This window comes from Heterodontus francisci, chromosome 3 (genome assembly GCF_036365525.1).
Source record: "Heterodontus francisci isolate sHetFra1 chromosome 3, sHetFra1.hap1, whole genome shotgun sequence".
NCBI lineage: Eukaryota > Metazoa > Chordata > Chondrichthyes > Heterodontiformes > Heterodontidae > Heterodontus > Heterodontus francisci.
In genome coordinates, this window is record NC_090373.1 from 87,105,797 (window position 1) to 87,126,692 (window position 20,896).

At 40.4% G+C, this 20,896-nt stretch overlaps 1 protein-coding gene across 2 annotated transcripts in view; it reads right to left on the bottom strand.

The window, feature by feature from the left end:
• Positions 1-20,896, bottom strand: part of cad (carbamoyl-phosphate synthetase 2, aspartate transcarbamylase, and dihydroorotase) — a 109,187-nt gene that overhangs the window by 66,676 nt on the left and 21,615 nt on the right. For both annotated transcript variants that reach the window (XM_068024098.1, XM_068024097.1), the window contains exons 7-18: positions 19,616-19,801; positions 17,103-17,215; positions 14,562-14,716; positions 14,080-14,211; positions 12,271-12,504; positions 11,701-11,922; positions 11,387-11,575; positions 9,658-9,782; positions 5,557-5,690; positions 3,972-4,084; positions 1,526-1,770; positions 685-931 (exon numbers count right to left, since the gene is read on the bottom strand). In XM_068024098.1, the coding sequence (XP_067880199.1) occupies positions 685-931; positions 1,526-1,770; positions 3,972-4,084; positions 5,557-5,690; positions 9,658-9,782; positions 11,387-11,575; positions 11,701-11,922; positions 12,271-12,504; positions 14,080-14,211; positions 14,562-14,716; positions 17,103-17,215; positions 19,616-19,801 (2,095 nt within the window). The remainder of the gene's footprint in view (positions 1-684; positions 932-1,525; positions 1,771-3,971; positions 4,085-5,556; positions 5,691-9,657; positions 9,783-11,386; positions 11,576-11,700; positions 11,923-12,270; positions 12,505-14,079; positions 14,212-14,561; positions 14,717-17,102; positions 17,216-19,615; positions 19,802-20,896) is intronic.

The window sequence follows — 20,896 nt, forward strand, 5'->3', positions numbered from 1 at the left end:
CAGCTTTCAAGATCAAACACAGCATGCAACACTTCTGGTAAATCAAATACTGTTTACACCATACATATACAAGTCAAATATCAGTCTTTAATAGTTCAGGCGCTAGTATTTCTTTTAAAAAAGTGTAAATTTTAAAAATTTACAAACTAAACCATTAGTCACCGATTTGTTGTTTACGGTAATACTACAGCCGTAAACTTCATTTTGAAGTACAAGTGATAATGTTACAATTGAAAAGCCCGAAATTCAATACATTATGACGACAAATTTTCTATACTCATTATGCATGGATACGGACAGAAGTCAGGGCTGCCCGAATTTTCATTCACCTACATTATGGTGCATAAGCTGGTGCTGGAACAGTTGATCCCTCAGTTGATGTGAAAACTGAAGGCATCTCATGTACTTGCCTATGACTCCAGTCGGATCCAAGCGTACTTGCAGGTAACCATCGGCCCGGCGAAAAGGAATGCTACAGGCAATATAGTAACCTCTGCTGAGGTCAGCATTGCACACTTACCAACTTTAAAGTCAACAGACAGCCTGCTGAAATGCATTCCTGCGGCATTAAGTACAGCATTTACTGGATATATTACCTGGAACAGTTTAAACTGAAGTAACATTCTCAATTAGTTCTTTAAAGAATATATAACATATGCCAATAAAGCAATTTTGAAAACTAACCTTGCGTAATTGTTGGATACATCCAACAGCACACCAATCAAACTCGACACTGCTCCCTATTCTGTATACACCGGAACCAATCACCATCACATGAGGTTTGGTAAAGTCGAGGTCATGTCCTTCACCGTTATATGTCAAATAGAGATAGTTGGTCTGAGCAGGCCATTCAGCTGCTACTGTATCAATCTGTTTCACCACAGGAAGGATTTTCCATTCCTGTCTCAATCGCCTCAGTGCCAGCTCAGTACTAAGAAAATCAAAGGAATTTATCAGTCATCACCCTTAGATACAAAGATTTTGAACATGCACCTACCTAAGGAGCAAAGGGAGAAGTTTAGAATTTTTCAACTCTTCCCCTCCCTGCCCCTACCCCACACCATCCCCCCCCCCCACCGTCAGCAAGGAGGACAATAATCAATGTCTAAAGCCAAACTTTGAATCTAATCTTTTATTTTTTCAGTCCAGACTTCCCTTGATCAAGTATGGTGCAGGCTATAACACTAGCACACACAATGCAAATGAAAAGCAATCTGCAACCACAAGTCTAACAAAACAGTAAATGCAAGAACCAAAAGGTGGTCATGTTTCAAAATAGTCAGGGCCACCTTGCCTTGATTTTCCAAAGGACCAGAGGTAAAATATACCAAAATCCAAAGAACTGGAGGTAATGATCAGGAATAACAATGTTGAGAATCTGCCTCGTAACATTATAATTGTATGGGAACGATGAAAGACATTAACCATTTGAAAGTGATCTTAGTCAAATTTGATCACTTTTAGACTGCCTGCTTTGGAAAACAATTTGCACTATAGGTCAATGTGAATTGTCCCGGTGGTTTACCTTTGTATGGCCATTGCAATCTGCTTGTCAGAGAAACCAAGACGTTTAGCTTTCAGGAGAACATGACGAGGCATTTCATCCTTAGTGTACAACTCGAGCTTCAGTGAGTATTCTACAATGTTCTTCATCTTGTGAAGAAACCACTTGTCAATTCTGGTCAATTCATACAGACGCTCAATTTCATAACCTGCCCTCAAGGCTGCAGCAAGGACAAAGATTCTCTTATCTGTTGGAGTTTTAAGTTCCTAAGAAACAATTCAACAAAGTGATACATCATCAAACAATCAATTTAAAATCAAGATTGGAACAACATACAAGAAAAATAGTTGGATGTTGGACCTTTTGGAGGAATGTTACAGAACATTCCTATCAACATAAAACTGGTCACAAGCTATAAACTTATTGTATGGACACTGTGAAGTTTTCTGTGTGAATTAGAACAGTACAAATGTAGGCATAACTGGAAGCGTAAGCTCTTGGTCAGACATGCAACAGTGGTAGGTGCTTGCACTTACGATTCTCATCGCACAGAGATCCCAATCGCAGTCAGCATTACTGGAGAGGAACAGACAGACTCAGGAAGTTCTCCCTGATAGGGAGAGCAACATTACATTTGGACTGCCTTCATTTACTTAACACTCACACAGCACTATCTAAGACACAGGGGAAATCATTTCCCAGCACTAACTGAAGATTTGTACATTGAGATGGGAATCAAGGGATTTGAAAACAAGGATTCTTTAGAAAATTACAACAAGGTTTTCAACATTCTGAAAAGACACTGGCCCAGAGTTTGCGGTCAGTGGCGAAGCAAGGGCTCGTTCATAAACATAGCAATCTCTCTGGCAAGAATTTCATTTCTATCTCCGTGCAGTGGTGCTGCAACTGATTTCAGAGTTCTTTACTAGGCATTCCCAAAATGGAGCAGCAGTGATACCATCAGGCTGTTAAAGCAGCCAATCACAATAAAAACCAGGAAACAAAATGCAGTTAAATAGCATCAATTTTTTTTTTTTTTTTTACATAGAGCCAATTGGGACACACACATGGGCTGAAGGTATGAGCTAAAAAATTCTGAAATTTTCTTTAAATTTAAAAACAAATTCGTTAAAAAAATCTGAATTAATCATTTAACAGCACTCTACGATTATAAAATGATTTTTTCAGGGCCAGTTTTGTTGTTCATCAAATTTTATTAGTCACCATCACTATTAAAATTCTAGTTATTAGGTTTCTAATCGGGATGTGGGAATGGGAAAGCTGAAGTTCTTACTGATTTCAATGATGGTTGGCTCATGGGAAGTGGGTGGGGTGGAGGGGTTGTGGGCACACAGTGCAGCGTGTGGCGTACCCGAGTGACAGACTGTAACTTCAGGATTTTTGCGCTAATCTGTACATACGCTACACCCTGAAGTTGCGGTCAGTTTCAGAAGGCTAATGATGGCGAATGCTAACAGTCATCAACCTCTCCCGCAAAATCCAGGCCAGTGTTATCACCAGTCATTTTAAAGCTCATCAGGTAGAATACTATATACGAGATTGCAGGTAGCCAACTATGCTTTGAATGTGACCACTTTAGGGTGCATCAGAACAGGGGGAGAAAACTTGAGATCAGAACTCAACACAGGATTTATTTCTATTTCCCAGATATGCTGATTGTAATGTTTGAGGAAGCCAATTAAACTATGAGAGTTGGGAAGTAAACAATGGCACAATTGTTAGGGACTCAATATGTGTCAGTTTAAATTGACCGAATCAGGAACTGAAGCAATTTATCACAAATTAAATCAAGGATTTATAAAATTTAAATAATTTGTTATGTTATTACACTAAATGTAGATTACTTTTAACTATTGCACCATACAAGGTCAAACTGTAAGAACATAAGCAGAAATATTATGGCACCATGCACACTCTCAGAATTTAAGTAGGTTTTCGATCACATAATTTGGTAAGAAAATGAAACAAAGAAAAACACATGCCTCTATTTAGAGAAAGTACTTGATTGCAATGGTGAGTGAGATATACAATGGCAGGTTACTCCCACCACAAAAGAGACGTTTTGTCTATGTTTCGAGAAATCTCAGACTTTCTAGCTTTTGGGATCACCACCAGAAATAAATAAATCTTTTCCCACACAGATCCTCTCCAGTGTGCACTTTGGTTAATAACTTTAATAGCAGTAATGAACAGAAACCGTGCTTTCAATTTCTGACTGAACACTAAATTTTAGGACTAAAGAAGAAGAAAATGCCATAAGCTTGAAAAATAATTCTGAATGATTTATAAAGCAATACAATTTTTTTTTTTTTTTTTAAATAGCTGTGTAGAGTGAAAACCCCTTAGTGCAAATGTCTATAATAGTTGGGATTTATTTTCTGGAGAATGCTAAACTTTTGCGTAATTGAAGTAATTGCTAACGGAGGTGAAATAGTTCCTGACATACTTCATCAGTAGCCAGCTTCAACGTATGATCAAATCCAACGCAGTTTTCATCCACCATTCTCAGTGCTTTCTGGAAAGCTTCTTCAAAATTACGACCAATAGCCATCACTTCACCTGTTTTTAAACAAATTATACAAATGGGATAGAGTTCTGATGAAGGGTACACACCCATCATTGATGTTGATTGACCAAATGCCCCAACATTTGTTTTTAATTATAGTGGATTATTTAATTTAATACATCAATGGAAAGTACTCCAAGTTTTACAATGAACTTACCTTGTGAATATTTATGCAAAAAAAAAAAGTATAATTTCACGTTTACTTCTAAATTACAGCTTATTTTTAGTCCAATGGCCAACGCACATCTGCTGCTGAGGGCAAGAGGTCAGGCTGTTTCCTGACCTCCATTAATGCCTTGTGGAAGATGCTGTCAGGTATGAAAATTTGCCTCAGATTCTATTTCTGCTCTTGCACTGCAGGGACACTCTGCAACCTTCATTCAGCACAGCTTAGACTGGGAACAGAGTGAGAATCAAACCTTTGCCGAATTCACAACTCTGTGCCTTTTGAACATTACTGTTCTAATGCTCTGCAACATCCCACAACTCAGAACCCTAATACCAATAGCCAGCTAAAAAAGATAAACTTTCTTGCGGTTCCAAGACTGAGAACCTTAGCAAATATTTTGGCATTCTGTCTCCAGTCTTGGTGCTCTGTAACTGCTCACTGCTCTTAACAACAGGAAAGGAATGCTTGAAACAGAGCTTGAGAAGACAGACGGAGGCAGGGGAGCAGGGGGGGGGAGAAAGAGGGGGAGTCAGACAGAGTTTGGTGGGGTGGGGGGGGGGGGAAGGGAAAGAGAGAAAAAGAGAGAAAATGAGAGCCAGAGGAGGATGGGGAGGAGAGCTGGGGCAGGGGGTGAGAGAGGGAGAGAGAGCAGCAAGAGCTCCCTGAAAAACATATTTTCCCCTCTCTTTCTCTAGCAGTATTAGTTCAACATGAACGGTTTCAGGTTCAGTAGCTCAAAACCAATATTTGTTGGCCTTAATGAAAACTTTGAGCAAAACGTTTCTAAGCATTTTAAATCATGTTAAAATTTGTAATAAAAAAAGTAATTTCTGCATAATCAGTCTAGGCCCATCAGGAGGCAATGACAATGGCCTGAAACAATCAGATTATTTGGGGAGCAGAATCTACTGCTGCTTGACCCAAATGAACCCTAAAGATCAAGGTAAATGGTTTCAATTCTTAGACTCACTTTGCTCCCAACCGAAGTCCAGCCATGCTAAGAAACCCTGACGCTGTGTGCTGTTCCCAGAAGAACGGTGCATTGAAAAAATACATCCACTTTCACATTACATACATGATTATAAACGCGAAAAAACATGATCAGTCTTGGACCACCATGACACTCCATTCTATGGTGAATTTTAGTGTTATAACCTTTTTTTCCCCAAAATAATAAAACTTGGTGACAGTAAAAAAGCAACTAAAATATCTTTCAGCATATAAATGTGTCAAAACAGCCAATCTTAAATATTTAGCAATTGCTATACTTAAAGCTTAGCTGTAAACCATACTTACCAACACTCTTCATGGAACTTCCAATTTTGGTGCTTACACGCAAAAACTTGCTGAGATCCCAACGGGGTACCTTCACTACACAGTAATCCAGACTGGGCTCAAAGTTTGCAGTTGTGGAATTTGTCACAGAATTTCTGCAGCAAATATACAAAAAAAATACTGCAAGTTAGACTAAATAGTTCTCTTGCAAGTTGTACTGTTTTCAAATGTTTGCTTTCTGTTCTAAAGAAATCTCACTCTGTAAAAACAGAAAGAGACAATAGAATAAGATAAAGATTCCTAAGTTCTACTGAAGAACTAATAGAGGAATGTTGCAACACCATAACATATTTGAAGCTTTGTTTTTGCACTGAAGTGCGAAAAGATATATCACCACCCATATATCCTGTCGGAAATTCAGTGACATTAAACAATACAGCCTGGTGAAACATCTTTTCCAATGTATATTTTTCACTTCACATTTTCTTCAGTGGGGCAGGATGCCTCATCAGCTTTGGGCCTTCAACATTTTAAGGATGAGAAGGGACTTGTTTGAAGTTTGGTGACAATCTTTTCTCATTTCACTTCTAGCCTATTCTCAACTGTTTTTATATCTGTAATACTCACATCACAGTTGTCAAGTCAGAGCCCAAACCTACTTCATCAACATAGCTCACCACCACCTTCACAAGGGCAATTAGTAATGGGCAATAAATGCTGGCCTAGCCAGCGACACCCACATACCTTGAATGAATAAGAATTTCCAATAAAATTAGGGACCCTAATTGATAAATGAGAAATTTACACCCAAGCTTCCTTAAATTATTACACTATTCTACCATTTACTTATTTGACTGTTTTTAAAAAAAAAATCAAACCCATTATTGGACATTTTTAATGAAAATTTCTACCCAATTCTCCCCATTTTCCTTCCCTTTCTTCTCATTTGATACATCATGCCCTCAGTGGACAGAGAAAACAGCTTATGTACTCAGTGTCTGAGTTTTGTAAATGCTGCTGACTAATATTTGCAGCAGTTCTACTCATAACAGGAACCCTAGGGGGCTGCAGATGCTCAATGAGAATATTCAAGGCTGAGATCAACAGATTTTTGGGTACTAAGAGAATCAAGCGATACAGGAATAGGCTGGGAAAATGGAAGAAGGTTTGAGAATCAGCCATGACCTTATGTAATGCAGAGCAGACTTGAGGAGCTGTATGACCTACTCCTGCTCTTAACCAAAAATGCTGGAAATACTCAGCAGGTCAGGCAGCATCTTTGGAAAGAGAAATAAAGTAAACATTTCAGTTTGATAATCTTTCGGCAGAACTGGAAAAATTAGAAATGCAACAGGATTCAAGCAAGCACTAAGGCAAGGAAAGTGAGCAAGGGAGGAAAGCACAGAAGGGAAGAGCTGTGATAGGTGGAAAGCAGGAAAGATTAAACGACAAAAGTGATGACGGCGCAAGGCAAAAGGGAATGGCAACGTGACAAGTAAAGAAACAAAGGATGGATCTGGGAGGAGGTGTAAATGGGAAAAACAGAATCACTAAAAGCTGCCGCCTGAAAAAAAGAGAGGTCCGAAGTTATAATCTGCAACTGTTGAACTCAAAATTGCATCCCGAAGACTGCAAGATCCTCAATCAAAAGATGAGGGGTGCTGTTCCTCAAGCTTACCTTGAGCTTCACTGGAACAGTGTAGGAGGCAGAGGAGAGAGAGAGAGGTCAGAGTGGAAATGGAGCAGAGAATTAAAATTACAGGCAACCAGAAGCTTGGGACTGTGTTTGTAGACTGAACGGAGGGGTTTTACAAAGTGGTCACCAAATCTGCATTTGGTCTCCTCAGTGCAGAGGACACCACAAAGTGAGCAGTGAAAAAAAGCATACTAAGTTGAAAGAAGCGCAGCTAAATTGCTGTTTCACCTGGAAGGAGTGTTTGGAGCCCTGGATGGTAGGAAGGGAGAAAGGGAGGAAGTAAAAGGCAGGAGGTGGGGGAATGGTACAAGAGTCCTTACAGGAAGCAGGGTGTGAGGAAGTGTAGTCAAGGTAGCTGTGGGAGTCAGTGGGCTTATTGTGGATATCAGTTGATAGGCTGTCCCCAGAAATGGACATAAACAAATCAAAAAAGGAAAGGGACCATGTGAAGGCATGGGAAGGGTGGAAATTGGAAGCAAAGTTGATGAAATTTTCCAATCAGAGGAACAGGAAAGGGCACCAATGCAATCAATCAATGTACCAGAAAAAGATACGAGGGGGAGAATCTAACTAGGTCTCTTCACGTATCCCATGCAAAGGTAGGCATAGCTAGGACCCATGCGGACACCCATAACGACTTTTATTTGGAGGAAGTGAGCGGAGTCAAAGGCGAAGTTGTTCAATGTGAGAACAACTTTAGCCAGATGGAGAAGGATGGTGGCAGATAGGGACCAACTGCTTCTTCCAGGACGGAAGACTCAGAGAACCCTCAGGCCACCCTGGTGGGGACAGAGCAGTAGAAGGATTCGATGGCCATGGTGATACAAGGGGCAGGAAACTGTAGACTATTAGTGGTGGAGGGCATCTAAAATGTTGCAGATGTAGGGAGGAAGAGACTGCACTACGGGAGGAAAAAAAGTTGAGGGGCAACAACAGGTTGAAATGATGGGTGTACCAGGGCAGTCCAGTTTGTGGATCACGGGAAGGAGGTAGAAGTGTGCTGTACAGGATTGAGAGGCTGAGTTTGAAGACTGGAGTGAGATCTGAGAAATGATGGCCTGATATTCAGTGGTGGTGTCACAGCCCAGAGGAGATAGGAGTAAGTGTCAGAGAGTTGGCGCTCAGCTTTTGCAAGGTACAGGTCAGTTTGCCAAATAAGAGCCACCCTTGTCAGCAGGTTTAACAACAATGTTACGACTGGACCGGAAAGAGCAGAGTGCTACAGGTTCAGAGGGAGGTTAGAGTGAGTGAACAGAGTAGAAAATTTGAGATGGTCTATGCCAGATCAGCAGTTCCCAATGAAACAATATGGGGATAAGAGGCCAGAAGGCGAGAATTCTGAAGATGGGAGAAAGGGTCTGCTGAGCAGGGGCGGCCAGGAAGACTCTACTCAAAGAAGTGGTGGCAGAGGCAAAGGTGACAGAAACAAGTTCAGAGTCATGCCTTATGTAAATGATTCACAGTGGAAATAAGTATGTAAAGAACAATTGTGAAAGCAACAAGTGCATCTTAACAGGGACTTACATTTGTACAGTACCTTTCACACAGTAAAATGTCCCAAGGTGTTTCACAAGAGAAGATAATAGAACAGTTGATGAAGAGGTAGGTTTTAAGCAGGATGAACAATGCAAACAAACCATTTCTTCACACGATTTCATATCATAATGAATGGCACATAGTAAACCTCCATCCCTTCCAAACATGTAGAAAATTAGATCAACTGACTATGATAAACTGTTAAACTATCACTGGCCACTTAAATAATGGATTTTGTACGGGCAATATTAGACTGCTCTGTATTGGACTGTAAAACACATATGGTTGGACAGCCGCAGCTGAGCAGAAATAAATCTGATTTAGGGCCATCGACCTGAAAACGTTAACTGTTCTTTCTCCAGGAGATGCTGCCTGACCTGCTGAGTATTTCCAGCACTTTCTGCTTTTATTTCAGATTTCCAGCATCTGCAGTATTTTGCTTTTGAAGAAATAGATCTGGTCTGCTTTAACCTAAAGGCCTGCTACCCGACCCCGAAGGGACCTGACCCGTGTCGGGTTCAGATCGGGCCAGACACACATAGTAAGTGCTCTGCAGGCAAGTAATGAAATTTAAAAAAAAAACTTACCTGAGCTGGGAGTCCGGGGCAAAACGGAGTCTGTGCAGTGAGCGAGTGATGTCACTATGACATTATCATGCACGCGCTGCAGCTTCCTGCAGGTTTGGTGTCAGGAAGGTAAGTAAAGGGACGGTCGGGCTCGGGTCTGCCGTGGTTGGGTCGAGTTCTTTTTCCCCCGACCTGAGCAGGCCTTTACTTTACCCTATCTGATAAAGCCCACATTCCAATGGTTGCAGGATAATGTTCTATTGGAGTCTGAAAGCATTCCTATTGTTATGCCCAAGACATTTTAGTTCTTAAAGCAAGAATTACCTTAGGACAGGCAAGGGGATGCCAAGGGCTAGTTTAGCTGCAACATAAGCCAATGGATAACCAGTTGCTTTACTGGCCAAAGCTGAACTTCTGGAAAGACGAGCATTCACCTCAATGATAAAATACTGGAAGACAGAAGTGATGTGAAAGTGATGTTGGAGTACTACTACAACAGAATGCACCTAAAAATTATAATGGAAGTCAAGTTATCACACATATTTAGAAATCTGATTACAAGTAACCTAGATAATATCTTTAGAACTTCAAAAAGAACTGAAATTTAGGAATGAATTCCTATTTATCTGAATTTTATAGATGAGCTATAGTTTGAAATTAAGCCAATTTTGTTGAAGTAACAACAGAATATCCTAAAACATGCTACTCTATTTTAGTTAACTAAACATATGTTTTACATAAATGTAAATGCAAGATGCATCTATATACATATTCCTTATTTTTCAGAGGGAAGCAATTTATACAACAGTACTGAAGAGTTCTTAAAATGACAACTCTAGAATAGGGGAGTGAGACAAGCCTGACTTTGCATAACCTTGGATGGATTTAAAACTGTTTTTCTATTTATAAACAAAACTAATCCCACGTTACTATTAAAATGCTGCTGCGAAGAAAGGAAATATCCATTAAATCTTAAGCTGTTTTATCATGTAATTAGCACAATATGATAGTGGAAAGGAAATTTTACAGTCCTTAACATGCAAGTACAGAGGAGATTTACCAGGATGTTGCCTGGTCTGGAGGGCATTAGCTATGAGGTGAGGTTGGATAAACTCAGATTGTTTTCACTGGAACGACGGAGGTGGAGGGGCGACATGATAGAGGTTTACAAAGTTATGAGCGGCATGGACAGAGTGGATAGTTAGAAGCTTTTTCCCCAAGGTGGAAGAGTCAGTTACTAGGGGACATAGGTTTAAGGTGAGAGGGGCAAAGTTTAGAGGGGATGTGCGAGGCAAGTTCTTTACACAGAGGGTGGTGAGTGCCTGGAACTTGCTGCCAGGGGAGGTGGTGGAAGCAGATACGATAGCGACGTTTAAGAGGCATCTTGACAAATACATGAATAGGAAGGGAATAGAGGGATACGGGCCCCGGAAGTGCAGAAGGTGTTAGTTTAGGCAGGCATCAAGATCGGCGCAGGCTTGGAGGGCCGAATGGCCTGTTCCTGTGCTGTACTGATCTTTGTTCTTCTATAAAATCCAGTGTACAGGTCTCCTCTTTATGCATATTCATATAATCTGCAATGCTAGGTGTAGGATTTATACATGAATACATATACGGTTTTTAATCATGACACTTAGGTCTAGAACTACTGACAGATACCCTGAAGGCAGATGTACTTCAAAGTAATTTGTATTTAAGCTATTATAATTATTTGAAGAAAAAAAATCAAAAAATTGGTAGCTTCCCATCAATATGCCCTCTAATCTTTTAGTTGTTCACGGCCTATTTATTGCACTGCATAGTACATTCCAGATTGCTATGCAGCCATGCATCTGCGCAGCTTAGAGGGAACATTCTTTGTAATCATGTAAAGGAGATGGCATTGTATAAACTTGGTAACCTGAATGTGGAGGGTTTCACTTGCATGTTAAAGGACTATAAAATTTCCTTTCCACTATCATATTATGCTAATTACATGATAAAACAGCAACAAAATTCATCAAGTTTCATTTCAGTAGATGATCAAGAAAACTAGGAGAATCAAGCTGAATACCTGTTCAGATTCAGGGTTCAGGGCATACTGAATATTACACTCTCCCACAACACCCAAGTGCCGTATCACTTTGATTGCAGTAGTTCTCAGCAAGTTATATTCCTCATCATTCAGAGTCTGGCTCGGTGCAACAACTATGGATTCCCCTGTGTGGATTCCTAGTGGATCCACGTTTTCCATATTACAAACCTGTAGAGAGACAGAATACGTAACTCAGTAACTCACAGAAAGGCCTTTGCAAAGATAGGGGGAAGAAAAACTGGTTTCACACTAACCGAAAAAGGGTCCTTTCGGATCAGCTTCTCCATACTTACCGTGATACAATTATCATAGGCATCTCTGACAACTTCATATTCTATTTCCTTCCAGCCTTTCAAAGACTTATCGATCAGAATTTGAGACGTATGTGCAAATGCCTGCGTCACTAAGGTCACCAACTCCTCTTTGTTCTGAGCAAATCCTGAGCCCAGTCCACCCAAAGCAAAGGCAGCCCGTACCAAAACAGGATAACCTAGGTGTTCTGCTGCACTCAGAGCCTAATAAATAGAAGAGTAGGTTGAATTATTTTATTTGAAATTATACTCAAATATCCAACAACACCCAGAAATGTGCAACAAGCAAGCTGACCATTGTACAGTACAATTACTATGCATGTGATTGACATTAGCAGCCTCTGGTCCTAGTCCACAAGTATAAAGTTAAAACATTGTCAAAATATTTTAATTCATAAACTAGATGAATCACATAATTGCCATATGCTGTGGATTTTACTTAAAAGTGTTGCTATAATGTCCAGGAATATTCATTCACAATTTGGAGTTAACAAACAGAATGCAATATTTGAACCAGAGCCATTAATAAAAAAAAAAAATCAGGATTTTTACCTGGTCTAGAGAGAAAGCAGCTTCACTGGGTACAACAAATTCATTAATTTCTGCCATTTTCTCAACAAATATTTTCCTATCTTCTGTCATCTCAATAGAAGAGACTGGAGTCCCCAAAACTCTGACAAAGTATTTTTCTAAAACTCCTCTTTTTCTGAGCTCCACTCCACAGTTTAGTGCAGTCTGTCCACCGAATGTCAGAAGGATTCCATCTGGTCTTTCATTCATAATCACCTGCACAAAATTTAATATCCAAAACATTGTGTTATCATATAACCAATCACCATATGAACTGCAGATATGCTGTACAACCTGCCATTTTGTTAGCCTTCTTTCAGTAGTAGCATTCTCTCCACTGAGAAGACCATGGGTCAGCATTTGAGCATATAAACTGGGCTCACACTGCAGTGCAGTAACAAGACAGCACTCTATAGATACTTTCTTTTGAATGACATATTAAACCGAGACCCCCATCTGCTCTTTCAGGTACACATAAGAAGATTCCACAGCTTTAGTCAGGAAGGGCAGGGAAGTTCTTCAGTTGTTTTGGCCTGTATTTATCCTTCAACCAACACTATCAAAAAACAGAATATGTAGTCATCATTCTTGTTGCTGATTGTGGACCATTTTGTGCAAACATTGGTTGCCCCCTCCAAAACCAGTGACAACACTTCAAAAGCAATTCACTTTCATGGAAACGTTTTTGGAAGACCTGAAAGGTGCTACAAAAATATAAGTTCTTTCTTTACCATTTTAGTCATATTTTTCTAATTTCTACACAAGATTAACTACATTATAGATATGGCCAGTTATTTAGCCTGTGTTTTTTTTTTAAATTATACCCCACTGTTCCTTTAACCTGCCCCCTCACCCCTCCTGAAGATGTCAACTCCTTGCTGGGTTACAGTTCCATTCAGTGGGGTACCTGCAAAAATCACATCCAAGTTCTTTATGTCCTCCCCCAAGGCTGTCACAGTTTAGCCATTATAGGTGATCACACCAACCTTCTAGCAATGGCTGCTGGGTAGGGATGAGCAACATAAACTGTACCCAATTTTCCTCGTCCTACATCACAGGTGTAGAAGCCACCTGCATGCATCCCTACTATTTCTCCAGGTAAGATTAACCAAGCACACTTGAACCTGGGATCTTCTATTCTGTGTGGCTCTGACACTGGGGGAAAACCCAGGCAGCTGTGTTATAGGTTCGGCAAGAGCCAAATATTTGGTCAACAAGGTCAAAATAAGCAGCCACAAAAATAGTAAAATATAGCCAAAGATTTAAGATGGTCATGAACTAGTTTTTGGTAACTGAAATCATACAAGTCCATACAACTGTTTTTTTTTTAATGGTTTTCATATTTAGTCATCCAAGGTTCAGCACTGAAGATGAGCATTGGACTCCAGGGGATTGGATTGTTTCATCTGAACCAGCCAGCAAAGGGGCAGCGACTTAACCAAGTTCCAGCAACCTCACTTACTTTCACTGTGGACTGGAGTGGGTAAGATAAACTGCTTGAAATTCACTGCTTAAGCTGGGGAACTGCCTGTGAACAGTCTTTCAACATGCAGCAGAGAGATAACTGGATGAAATATCAGCGAGTTTACTGAAACATCCCTTGACCTAGGCCACCGGTGCATACCCAAGTCTCCGTGGTTCACCAAAAAATAACCTTTAACTTACTTCACAAACCTCAATAAGTATAAAACACACACAATGCTCATCAGCAGTATGTTGCTTTGCTAAGGTTTGCCCAATATAAACAGGTGCTAAATAAGAATCTTATATTCATAGTGAAAGAAGCTATACCTGTGTTACATATTCTGGAGTAATAGGTAGAAAGTAGACTTTGTCTGCGAGTCCTTTGGATGTCTGTACCGTGGCAATATTTGGATTAATTAGTACTGACTGAACATTCTCCTCTTTCAGAGCTTTAATAGCCTGAAATAGAATCACAATTTAGATATGAAACAGAAGAAAAACATAACTGGTGAAATCAAAACAACTATTTTGAGACATGACAATGTTAATCAAATCCAAACCAGAAAGACAAATAAAGTGGCATAACAAAGTTCAAATCACACAATAATTTATTGCAGCATGGCTATCTTCCCAGAAATATCTGATGAATTCTTAGGTCAACCCAAGAATTGAGTCTGTAAATACTAAGTCAGTGCTCCACTGACATTTACTGTAGCTGTCTTAATTTGTTTCCAGTTGAATGTGATCCCCATTTAGTTTTTTCCAACTTGACCACAATTTTGATCCTGATCCATTTTTCCAAAACTCACCTGAGAACCAGAGTAATCAAACTCCCCTGCTTGACCAATAGACAATCCACCTGATCCAAGAATGAGGACTTTGCGAGGCTGTATTCTTCCAGATGGGATTTTACATTGAACAGTTCCATTTTTGTAGGAATAATGTGAAATCACTCGTTCCTTAACTAAAGAACAAAATGTTTTAATCTGCATCATTGCTGTATTTAGCAGTCACTTTGTGCATTCATCAGTGTTTGGGAGAAAGAATAATCTTCAAGTACCGAGTTTTAAAATTGTTCTTAGCAATATACCAATTCCAATCACATTAACATTAGAAAATAAATTTCCTACTGAATAGTCCCAACAAGCTTAATTTCCCCCAATCATCTTGGAAAAACAGGTTAAAAAATAAATAAATCACATTTTCTAATAAAAACAGAAAATGCTGGAAATACTCAGCAGGTCTGGGAGTATCTGTGGAGTGTGTTATCAGAGCACTGACCTGAAACACTGGGCTGGATTTTGTGCACCTGCGCCGGCAAGCAAAATGGCAGCCTGCACGCCACCATGATCTTACTCGCGGCGGTCCGCAATAATGTGCCAGTTGGGGCGCGCACGTGGAGGGGGCGGGCTCTCCGACGCCAGCAATAGTGTCAGCTGCCTGAGCGCAAGTGTTGCTGCCATTTTTAAAGACCTACCTGCTAACATAAATTAAAGTTATACCCCTTCATTGTACTGATTAAAAATCTGCCACCCCTTTCCCACGCCCAATAACAATTCATTATTTGCCCTCTCCTTCTCCTTCCCCTCCTCCCCCACCCCCCCAAACACTTGACCTTTCCCCCACACCAAAGAGAACAAAAGGCACAGGTCACTCCTTCCCACCATCTCCTAAACTAATGATGTAAATTTGACCCCTCCCCGTTTCCCCCCCCCCCCCCCACCACCAACCCACACTATAAATCTTAAGTTCCCCCGTCCCCACCACTGTGGTGCCTACTTTCCCAAGATGGGAAAGTGAAGGTGCGTGAGTGTCGGCTGCCACTCAGAAGATCGCAGCCCGACAGCAAGATTGCAGTCAATTTTATAGAAATGTATGCATTCTGCTAATTTGAATAATGTGGTTCAGGTCCTGTCGCCCAGTGGCGGGGATGTTGCCACGGAGCCACGCTGCTGCCAGGAAGATTGGGCCTGGCCCTCCTGGTGTCAGGCTCAGTGGTGGGCCGCTGCTGGAACATTCTTTCAGCTACCAGCTACACCACCCCACCAGCAGCCCCCCCATCCCCCGCCAACCCCTTTGAACCTGCTCCGCCATTCATTATGATCATCACGGAGCCAGACATCGGAGGCCTTGTAAAATCTGGGCCATTAACTCTTTCTCTTTCCACAGATGCTGTTTGGATTGCTATTTCCAACATTTTTTGCTTTTATTCCAGTTTTGAAACATTCACAGTATTTTGTTTTAAAATCACATTTTGCAGTTTGTTGTAAATTGTTCTTTCCAAATAAATGGAAATTTAAAGGCAAAGTGTGAAATGAAACATAACATTTTAGTAAGAATGAGAAGAGTAAACTAAATGGTACAATTTCAAAGTGGGTGCTGGAAGAGAGAGACCTGGGGTGTATGTAGATAAATCTTTGAAGGTGGCAGACAAGTTGAGAAAGCTGTTAAAATAGCATAGTCAGATCCTTGGCTTTGTATATAGAGCAAAAAAAAAAGAGTACAAAAGCAAGGAAATTGGCCAAAAGCTCCATTAGGCGGGACTTCCTGCCTCAAGGAGGTGGAAGCCCCGCCCAAGGCGGGGGTGTGAAAAGGCCGAGGGAGTGAAAAATCCCAATCTGGCTCCCCATGCCCGGAGCTGGGCTCGCCACTGACTTTTCAACTGGTGGACGGGCCCCTGCCCAGATTTTCAAAAATAAATTTTGTTAAGCTCACAGCAGTGAAGAATCTAAAACAACTCAGTGGGAGGAACAAGAGACTGCAATTGCCTTAATACAACTTCATGTGTGAACTGGACATTGGTTATATCATAATAGATCTGAAATCAAAAGATGCAGCAGTCTATAACTTGGCGACTTTTTCTTTAAAAAAAAAGGGTGTGTTTGATTACATTATGGGTAAAAAATTTCAAAGTGAAATCTGATTTGAACAAATTCTAAACGTAGTTATTCAAATTTTGAAACACCTTGGTTACTAAATACAGGATGACCAAAAATAGAACTTGGCAGCAGTAAAGAAGTAGCTGATATCCAGACAACCAAATGTAGTCATTAACTGATTTGAAAGATGATTAAAAGCCTTTTATGTCACCCATGTCCCTCTTACACCCTGTTGGTCGTCAAAATGCAAAATAAAAATCATAAAAAAGTACAGGTCATGAATACATTGGCTATAGGGATATCCTAGCTCCTTTTCAGCTAGTACAATGTTGGTGGTTCTTGAGGAAATACACTAGGAACCAGTGTACCGCAGATTTACAAAGTGAGTGTTTATGCTCCAGTTTTGTTTTTGGATCCATTGCAATCCATAAAATGTGAGGTGCCACATCTGGCTCATAACTAAATTCTTACCAGTTTTTCCTAAATTAACTCCCAGCTTCACATCCCGTGCACAATCCAAAAAGATATCGAAAAGATCCACAAGGTCTGTTGGTCCTGCCTTGTGCTCTGGGTGAAACTGGACACTGAACACAAGTAAAAGAAACAGAAACTTAGATCATCAATAGAGGACAAATCATATTAGTTTCTTGAATTCTATTGCATACCTAGGCACAAGGCCACAAATCAGCATGTTTAAAATAATTTCAAGTTCTCACTCCAAGATGTCTTCAGCTTCAGGCAGTGAACGCTGTGCAACTGGTAATGATCTCTACAATAATCACCATTTCTTGACCAACTGAACAAGTATGCTTATATTAGAAGCATAGAATGGACAGGAAAAAAACAGGCACACAACTACACTCAATTGATAATTCAAGAACTCATCTGAATGGAGCACCTTACGAGTCTCCCAATCTAATAGTGATGATGCTTTATCAGCTGTGCTGATGCCGGAGTGGTAACAGCTGAAGAGAGGCTGAAAAAGTTAGGGCTTTTTTCCCCACTAGAGTTGAGAAAGTTAAAGGTGACCCAATTTTTTTTTTATTCATTCATGGGCTGTGGGCGTCACTGGCCAGGCCAGGCCAGTATTTATTGCCCATCCCTAATTGCCCTCGAGAAGGTGGTGATGAAGCTGCCTTCTTGAACCGCTGCAGTCCATTTGGGGTAGGTATACCCACAGTGCTAGCAGTTAGTGAGTGGCTTGCTAGGCCATTTCAGAGGGCATGTAAGAGTCAACCACATTGCTGTGGGTCTGGAGTGTAGGCCAGACCAGGTAAGGACAGCAGATTTCCTTCCCGAAAGGACATTAGTGAATCAGATGGGTTTTTACAACAATTGACAATGGTTTCATGGCCATCATTAGACTAGCTTTTTAACTCCAGATTTATTAATTGAATTCAAATTCCACCTTCTGCTGTGGTGGGATTTGAACCCATGTCCTCAGAGCAATATCCTGGGTCTCTAGGTTTTTAGTCCAGTGACAATACCACTACGCCACCGCCTCCCCATTAAATATCGATCTACAAGATCTTGTGACGGCGAATACTGAGAGATTGCTTCCACTGGTCAGCAAGATGGAAATGAGAGAGCACCATTTCAAAATAAAAAAAATTGGAGATGGGGGTAAAAAGTAACCTTTACACAGGGCGGTTAAGAGTGTGGAATGCTCCTTGATGAATCAGCAAAATCCATAAATATTTTTAATAAAAGTAAATTAAATAACTGCTTAAAAAGTGGACTATTAAATAAAGTATGCTGACTCTGAATGCTGCACATTCGAACTAGATGGGCCACATGGAATAAAACTGAGACTTAATAGCATAGTAACAGACTGTTCAGTCCATGAGTGTATTGGTTCTCAAATCCCAAAAATGCAGGTAAAGCTCCCAACTGCAATGTTCCATTGCCCTATCACAGATGATTTTAAATCCTTCAGGATAATATATGAAAGATACACTAGAGACATGTATCCTAATCACTAACCTCTTTAGATAGAAATTGCTTAAATACTAAGATAGTAGAAGTCTATATCTGTATGTGAATTACTTTCCCTGTCTGTTCCTATGTAACACTTTGCCACACTAAATCTTCATCAGTTGTGGGTGTTCATTCAGTGGAAGAATGGCAAGCTCCAGGTGCCAACACTCAACTTCTAAATTTAATCTAACCTCAGGCTCTCTGACCGCAGAGGAAACTGGAGAGAAATCACTGCCTGAGAGGGTGAAAGAGGCAGAAACCCTCAACGCATTTAAAAACACGTAGACATGCACGTGAAGTGCCATAACCTACAGGGCATGGACACAGTGGGCTGAAGGGCTTCATTCTGCTGTAAATCTTTGTCTTTAAATGGAGCCAAGAAACAGCCTGAGGTAGACAACCAGAACACAAGAATCGGCAATAGATGTGAAGCAGTGGGACAAATAAATTTAACAGCTTAGACTCTCACTGTGAAATATTACAGAAGGCTTGCAATAAATTTGTAATTTTAAATTGGACAAACAGCAAAACTTTTAGTTAGTTATAATATACTGTAATTAAAACTAGTTAAAAAGTATTTTCTGTTCTCGTGAAAACTGTTGCTACTTTAGTCAAAGAAATCCAATAAAACCCATCCATAAAAAAGTATAAATTTCCACAAAATCTTATTCAACAAAAAACAAGTGATACATGCTATGAAATATTTAGAACTACCCCAACAATTAGACCCAGAGGTAAGCTTCCAACCCCACGTCCTGTCCAGCACAAAGGTTGCCGCCTTCTATCTGTGTAACATGACCCATCTCTGCCTCAACACCTCTGTTGTTGAAATGCTCATCCGTGCTTTAGTCAGCTCCACACTCAATGATTCCAATGAATTGTCTGATTATGACTCCGAAGCATCTTGGAGCATTTTACTACATTAAAAGCGCAATACAAATGTTGCTCTTATTGCAGTAACTGAAAAATTATGGACATTAGTACATTTTGCTCTTCAACGTGCTCACCTGAATAATGGTTTAGTATTGTGAACTATTCCTTCATTAGACTGGTCATTAGCATTGGTAAACAAAACAGACCAATCCTGTGGAAGAGAACTTGGTTCAACAGCAAACCCATGATTCTGGGAAGTGATGAAGCAACGCTGTGTATCTTCATGAATACACGGCTGGTTATGCCCACGATTTCCATACCTATTACAAAAGAAAACAAACGTATTCCTTGCAGAAAAGTTTTAGCATTCGAAAGAAACTAAAATTCTGACTGCTCAACAGCCTAACAATCACTAATTACCAATCAGCTTCATTACATGATAGGCTGAGCAGAAACCTTTGCCTTTCTTCAAGTTTCTGCATGTCTTACAAACCAGCATTTTTAAACACACATCAAAAAGTCATTTTTAGCCTTGAATGGAGGAAAAGCTCATAGTATGAAGAATGTTAATTGGACAAGAGCAACACAATCCCTATTCAGTTTCCCAGAAATGCAAAAGCTATCAAGAATGTTAAGCATCAGATTGCAAAATACCAATTTTTAAAAAGACATTGTCCCTTTGAGGACTGCACTGGGTTGCTTCAAGAGAAAAACTTGAAAGTTAGTCCCAAAAGTGCTAGGAAGTGATCCAAGTCACTGTTAGCCAGAGTCACCGGAATCAGCAACACAGGAGGCACTGTCCCAGTGCCAGCTCTTGACTGGAGCTGTCTAAATCCAGTCTCCTGCCTTTTCTAGGTATTTTATATCTTCTTCCTTTTCAAATAATTTACTAACTTTCTTTTAAATAATCTTAAAGCTCTGCCTCAACAGCTATTTATGCTGAAGCAATCATGACTCAAATAACCCAGTGTGAAAAATATTGTTAGGCAAACCCCCCCGCCCCCCAAAACCACCTGCCAAGACCGAGGCACACATTATTTCGCCACATGAACAAAAACTTAAAATTGCAAGTTCTGATGAAGGGTCACTGACCTGAAAGGCCAACTCTGCTTCTCTCTCCATAGATACTGCCAGACCTGCTGAGTATTTCCAGCATTTCTTGTTTTTATTACTTAAAATTGCAAGCCCTGACTGGAAGGACATTTGCATAGTACCAATGTTGAAACAATGGGGACCCAGCAATTGCTTCCCCAACACACAGAAGTGGTCAGACCAGTTTTAGTCACATAACTGGCTTTTGCAGAGAATTCAAACTTCCAACAAAGTATTTGAAGAGACAAAGCCCTGTGCTCATGCAGTGAAGGAGGCTGCACTCCTGGCACTGAAGCAGAACCCCCTCTGCCTGCCTCCATCTC